Source organism: Coptis chinensis, chromosome 5, assembly GCF_015680905.1.
Source record: "Coptis chinensis isolate HL-2020 chromosome 5, ASM1568090v1, whole genome shotgun sequence".
Taxonomy (NCBI): domain Eukaryota; kingdom Viridiplantae; phylum Streptophyta; class Magnoliopsida; order Ranunculales; family Ranunculaceae; genus Coptis; species Coptis chinensis.
In genome coordinates this window covers 90,774,885-90,781,773 of record NC_141460.1, presented here as the reverse complement: position 1 = coordinate 90,781,773, position 6,889 = coordinate 90,774,885, and the positions used below count along the sequence as shown (strand labels likewise).

The 6,889-nt window shown below is 38.4% G+C and overlaps 1 protein-coding gene across 1 annotated transcript; it reads right to left on the bottom strand.

The window, feature by feature from the left end:
• Positions 1–406: 406 nt before the first annotated feature.
• Positions 407–1,981, bottom strand: LOC147499982 (DNA-directed RNA polymerases II and V subunit 8A-like). Its single transcript, XM_086559236.1, has 5 exons — positions 1,638–1,981; positions 1,338–1,437; positions 1,107–1,249; positions 888–1,009; positions 407–803 (listed from the first exon to the last, which is right to left on the bottom strand). The coding sequence occupies exons 1-5, from the start codon at positions 1,680–1,682 to the stop codon at positions 728–730; spliced, it is 486 nt and encodes a 161-aa protein (XP_086415362.1). The 5' UTR covers positions 1,683–1,981; the 3' UTR covers positions 407–727.
• Between the last annotated feature and the right edge of the window lie 4,908 nt (positions 1,982–6,889).

Here is a 6,889-nt window from a genome sequence, read left to right as displayed (position 1 = left end):
TTAAATTACATGTAACAAACAAACAAACTACATTGCTGCAGAAGTTATGTACCGAAAAGCTCAAATAATTGTTCCTGATGCCAATAAAGCCTGCAACTTAGCCTTTGTTTAATGAAATAAGGGAGGTACAATGAGGCCCGGTCTGTCCTTGAGAACGTCTAGCAGGATCTGATGATTGCAAGTCTAGGGACCAGGCAGAGGAACTGCTCCATGAACTCGAATCTCATAGACCTTTTTAGTATGTTTTTTCCCTGTCAATGCTAGCATTCTTGATTCTCCGTCAGAGGATACTATTGATGAGCAAACACAATGCCATATCATTTGCACATTCCCCAGTATGTTGCATATACAAGCTACATACCCCTGTCATAGTAGGAAATAGACGAGGACCCAACAAGTAAAAAATGAGGACCCAAGAACATATGTTAAAGTATGAAATCATTAACCGGGGAACTCCACACATTAAGTAACACATAAAAGTATGGAATACTAAACCAGGAAACTCCATAAATTAAAGAACATACATATTAAAAGTGTACCAATATTGCGCAGATTGAATCACTTTTCCCCAGTAGGAAAGAGTGGCACAATACTAGCTAGCAAGTGTACTGTGGGATTAAATTAAAGGCACTCTTGGTTGGGTTTTATTTGTTGTACGGTGACAAACAGGGATATATCAGACTTTTTGATAAGGAGTGACAAGCTCTGGCCTTCCCAAAACGCATCCTCACACGCAGGCGCAGATGGCATATTTGTCATCTTCATCATACAAAGTTCCAAAATAAGCTTCTCCGAACCTGAACCTGAACCCAACAAAAAAAAATGACTAATAGTTCGAGCAAATGAAATATCAAAATCAAGCAAGTAGGCGAATAAAAGATACGTACACTTGATCATTACAATTTAACGGGTCGATGTCCTCAATATTCGATGTGGCAGTAACTGAATACTTGGAAAGAATGCCAGACATTTCGTACTCAAAATCGTATCGAGAAAAGTAGCTCCCAGCCTGCAAAGGACCAGCAACTTTATATTTGAGCTATTTATGGGCAACACCGCCGAATCCAGAAGTAGTAGTAATAATATTAATATGCAAGACGACTTACGCCGGACACGTAGCGAGTGTGAGGTTCTCCATTGGGATTTGATATGGGAGTGAGTATAAGATCGAACTTGTCACCAATATAAAGCGGATAAGTCTCAATGTTGAGATCAAGCTGCAATAACGTGTCTCCGAGATGCTCTTGACCTGTTGCATAAATGCGAAAACATTGATTACAATCCAAGGGGTATGCAAAAATAGAAGAAGGAATAATAATTACAACAGTTATAATTACCTTTGTCACGAACAGGAGCCAACTCGGTCACTTGGAAAGTACACTCACAAAGAAGCATGTTGTTTACGCGACAAGGATGCTCTATGAATTTTTTTCTCATCTGGGATAATTTTTTAATAATAAAAGAGGAAAGTGAAATTCAAGGTGTTATGTTAGACAGAAAGAGAAGCAAAACTAAATCTATGTAATTATTGGAGCTTATTGGGGAGAATAAAGAAATAAAAACTAGTCATACACATTCAATTATTTCTTCATATAATCAAATTCTAGTCGAACAAAAAGAAGACGACGATTACTTACCATCTGGTGGTGGAAGAAATTTAATTTGTGGCGCAGATCTTCCATAAATAGCTATTATTCTCTTTGCCTCTTCAGCCTTTTTCGAACGCTTTTCCCATGCCTCCCTCATGAGATCATAACAAAAACTTACAAGGTATTTTAATTTTCAAAATGGAAGGTTTTGAAAATCAACTTAAATTGAGACCTTTGGATACCTAGCAAATATTAAAGAACTAAAGTGTGAGCAAGTAAGTATAAAAACGAAAATTGAGTTTTGTATGTGTAGTTCATGAACGAGAAAACAAAATAATATTACAATGCCACAAAAAAAATAAAAATAAAATACAATGTTCACGGAATCCCCCAAAAGAAAAATGCTCAATAGAGGGAAAGGGGAATGTTATGAATTCCCCGCATCAACTCTCTCTGTACAAGCACAACCAAATCCTACGCCTGTCACGAACTTCAAAAAGGCGGTACAAACTATTGTGCGCATAATGCACGTACATATTATTACAATCATAGAATTGAATGTGTCATACTGTCGTCACTATCACTCATGCCATCTTTCCTCTTTTTGGGTTTAACACCACAAGAAATGGCGCATTCAAATCCATAAAACATCACCGAAGCACAATAACAATCCTGCAGTATGTCTCCTTCTATGTCCAACACTAGATTTGGATTTGAAGGACCCAAGATGGTGTCCACAATCATATACAGTGGTAGCTCAGTTTTCCACCTTTCTAGTTTTGATTTTAAATCCTCAGCCTTCTGTTTTTTCTCTGGTCCCAGTCGTCTATTACGTCGCCACCTGTCTCGGGTAATGAAAATAAATCATGAGCCGTTGTTCCTGCTGCGATTGTTGATGGGGCTGGACTAACATCTGACTCGGACCACATTGACCCAGTTGTTATTGTGATCAATGGTGGCTCACCAAATTCCGAACTAGGAAATGATAATCCTGATTTGCAAGTGTCTATTGAGATTAGGGAGATTAAGTTAGAGTATGTGTGTATGATATGGATAGGACTTTGATATAGGGGATGTAAAGTTTCGATTTGGATTAACCTTACAAACGTAGGCAATCAGGGAGAGATGGGATTGATGGGTTGGATTTGACCGAAGTTAGGTGTGGATGAACTCCTAACGATATCAAATTCTTTCTGGGGGGGCTTGAATCGGTCGGGGCGTAGTTCCTCGTCCTCTTTATATAGGCAAGATGCTCACGCCTCCTGTTCTTTCACGTGAGGTTAGGTTCAGGTCTCCACTTCATTAGCGAGCCATGATGGTGAATTATGGGGAATCAATGAGGTGCGTGCTTGAAGTTGCGGTCATGAAAGCCATAATAAAGACATACGTTACCGGCCGTTATGGAATGGGATGAGCGAGAGTTAAGGAGGTCGCTTCTGGGCGAGATCGTCTATTCGACTTGAGTCACTTTGGAGCGAGCTCGTTAGGACGTATACTTGAGTTCGTTTGTATGTAGCTCGATTGACCAGATCGCTTGCCTGAGTCGAGTCACTATGAAGCGAGCTCCGAGGATGAGGACCTTGGGTCGGTTGGTAGTTTTGTTTATGTTGGACACATGTTTGATATTCATTGGATGTGAATATTACTCCCTTACACAGCCCCCATCTCAGTAGGTTAGTTTTTACTAGAGAGCAAACTGCTAAGAGAGAATGGCAGCACATGTTTAGCACATGTGGGGATGCGAATAGTTGTGAGCAGAAATAGCAACCGACCTCGTTTTGTGGAATTTGAAAAGACATCCTTTAAGGAGACGTGTCATTTAGGGTTTTGGGGTAATGATGATATGCATCGAACTGAAGGGTTTTTCTCACAAAACGTTTTCGGAGATCTGAAGGGATACTGCTTCGTCATTTTTCATAATTTTGCCAAAGTTTAGAACACTCAGGTTAGTTCCCATCTTCTTTCTCCATTTTTCCTTTCTTGTTATGCTATATTAGCTAGGTTTTGTTCATCTTTTGTTTTGTAAAAAGGGAGGTAAATAACCCTAAACATGTCTGATTCGGATGACACCCGATCTGACGAGGTGATAGTGGAGTCGGTAAGATTTGAGAGTGAGGAGGAAGTTGTAAGATTGGAATCTGTAGTTGCAATAACGAGTAGTTTTACTCATCATGAAGGTTCTTCTTCTAATGGGTTGCCCCCTAGAATTGTAGATAAAAGTGTTGTGAAGAGCTTTTTATATTTAAGGGAAGCGTATGATATAGATGTAAATGATCTGGAGATACAAGAACTGAGGGATGACGCGGATACCTTAAGCAATGCATTCATTCCACGGGCTTATTGGGTGGTTGTTTGTGAGGGGCAACTATGAGCTGGCATGAGTATTCTGTTATCGAGGCTCACTTGTGAGTTCTTGAACTTTTGCGAGAAGGCGCCTTGCTATTTCATTGGGAATACCTGGCGTTTGTTTAGGGTTTTCAACCTGTTGAACGATAGTGGTACGGTGAGTACCGTATCGAGGTCGATGACATTGTTGAACATTTTACTGTGAATCGATTTAGAGCCAACAATTTTAGTTTACATACCTTGACTAAGAAGTCTGATAAGAGCCCAAAACTGTAGTTTTAACCCCTTAATAATGTTACATTTAGACCAATTAAGTTTATAATAAATAAGAGTTAGTACTGTTTACATGCTTTTGTGTATTTCAGGTCTTGGAATCAAATATGTAAAGAATTATGTCACTTTTGCAAGAGAAATGAGCAAAGGTTGGTTGCTAAGAAGTTCTACGTACGGTTAAAACCCAAGTTTCAAAGAGAAAAAGCCTTTTTAAAGCCAGGTCAAAGCTGAAAAGTCAAACTCAACACGGGCAGAAATAGAGCATAAAAGTCAGTAGAACTTTCGCAGGTCGTATCTTTGGACTCAGACCTCGGAATTGGGCCTATTATACGGCAAAACGACCGCTCGGAAAGAGCTTTCTAACGGTACCCTAATAAGAGTAAAAGTGGATGAAAATGTTGTTGTAGTAATTTCTAGAAGAGAAACTCTTTTGGACATATGTAATTAGGTTTTGGGCTTGATTTAGTGGCCCAAAACATGGCTCTAAAGCCCATGCACGAAAATTGTAAACCTAGCCTCTCCTATATAAAGAGGTTTAGGGGAAAACTAAAGTTCTATCTTAATTAGTTTAGTTTTAATATCTTTCCCACTTAGTTAAATTCTTTCCCTCTCATTAGTTAGAATAATTTAGAACTCTCTCCCACTTAGTTTAATTTAATTAGGGTTCATTATTCACTCCTATCTTTCCTATTTTAGTAAAAATCTCTATTAATTAAATTAGCTCTCTCTCTCTTTAGTATAACCTAATTATTGTTTTCTTAAACCTAGCCTCCATTAATAAAGCCAAGTTATTGTTATTGTTTTCATTATGTCTTATTCTTATTCTTTTAATTATGAATGTCTAATGAATCTTAGCTAAACCTCCATTAGAGGGTTTTATGAAGCTTTGATGAAAACTTGATGTGTTAGTTAGATTATTGATTTTAAGAGTTTATTAATCTAGAGGTTAGTTTATTCACCATGACAATGGGCTAAACTTCCTCTCATGCTAATTATTAGTTGGTTAGAGATGTTATTAATAGTTAAGGATCAAAATACCTAATCTTTATTGGTTAAGATTGCAATAATCTATACTAGCTTGCATATTAGGACTTAATCAAGGTTGAATCAAATCCCCCTAATCTCTTCTTCCCATTCAAATCTTCATATTAAATTGCTATAGTATAATTTAGTTTATCTTAATATTAATTCCCATCATATTTGTAACGCCCGTATTTAAAATACATATTTATTTATTTATTTAAAATTTGTTGGATTGGATTTGGGATATGTGGGCCTGATTTCTGGGCCCGAGTCTGTATTGGGCTTAGGTTTCAAACCCAAGTATATATTCATATTATTCTGGAGAATAGGGTTCTGAGATAATAAAATAAATAAAAATGGAGCGGAGATAAAAGCTCGTTGGCTAAACGCGTTGGGCGTGTGATTGATTAGGAGGGATTAATTGAAATGTTAATAAAGGTGAGTAGATTAGTTTTATATTTCCTTATTAGATCACATTATTGTTAAAAGCTGTCGTTATTAAAACTGATTAAACTCTATTGAAACTCGAAAATTGGATTTGAACTGTTGAAGCTCGAAAGAGCGTCAATGGCGACTAAAGCCCAAAGAAAATATCGTTCAGTAAATGGGTTGAACTGGTATACAGTTTTGATGTTTGACTGATGTCGGGGTTTAGGGATGAACGTTGGGTTGTGTTGGTACATTATTAGGGAGCTGTTCAAGCTCGGAGAACTTGTTAATGGAGGCGACAGCCCTATTAGAAATCGGTTCTGTATGTTTATTATGAACTATTATGTTGTTGGGTTGGTAGATGCGGTTGAACTGTTAAACTGTGATTAGTGATGGGTGATTGAATGTTGGTCGGATGGAGCTGTTGAAGCTTTGACAAAAAAGCTCGAAGACTCGTCAATCGAGGTCGAGTTTTTCTACAAGGGGTGAATGAGGTAAGGAATCAAGTTTTTTTAGTATAGTATAGTGTTGGGTTTTGGTGGGGATCAAAACCCAACTGTTTCGATGGGTGGTAAAAAGATCTTTAAAGCTTGGAGGTCCATTAATGGCGTAAAAACGCGATTTTGGAAGAGGAATGAAAATTTAATTGAGTGGTATCAGCATGTGGGGTTTTTCAGGGGGTGCAAAACCGAACTGGTTTGGGTTGGTTTGGAGTGTCGGTGGGTGGTGGATGGTGGCTGGAAGTGGTGGAGGAGAGAGCTGCTAGAGGAGGAAGACGACCTGTCTTGGGTCAGTTGGGCTTGGGCCTTAGCTAGTTTAAGTTGTTGGGCCGAGCTCTATTTTGTTTCTTTGGGCCCGATTTTAGTTGTTTGGTTGGGCCAGTTCTATTTTGTTTTTGGGTCCGACCACTTTAGTTTTCTTTGGGCCGAACCAATTAAAGTTTTTGGCCAGTTTCAAGTTTGTTTTGGGGCCAGGTCCTAAGGTTTGGGTTTGGGCTTGGCTAGTTGGGTCCGAACCATTTTCTTAGTCATGAGCCCATGAGCCATGCCCCTTTGACCTTAGCCATGAAACATGGCTATGACCATGAACTTGTTGAACATGGAAATGATGTGTTGACTTTGACAATGACGTGTTGACCGTTGACTGTGGAATGTTGACTTTTTTTCCATATTTTCACATATTTAATAATATGGACCAAGGTAGTAATAAAATATTGTCGAAAATTGTAT

What these genes read in the sequence shown, in the direction of transcription:
- LOC147499982 (XM_086559236.1), bottom strand. Translation starts at nt 1,682, where the DNA reads ATGGAAGATCTGCGCCACAAATTAAATTTCTTCCACCACCAGATG. An exon ending in GGCTCCTGTTCGTGACAAAG is followed by an intron (nt 1,250 to 1,337) that starts GTAATTATAACT and finishes TTTATGCAACAG; the next exon opens with GTCAAGAGCATCTCGGAGAC. An exon ending in ACACTCGCTACGTGTCCGGC is followed by an intron (nt 1,010 to 1,106) that starts GTAAGTCGTCTT and finishes GGTCCTTTGCAG; the next exon opens with GCTGGGAGCTACTTTTCTCG.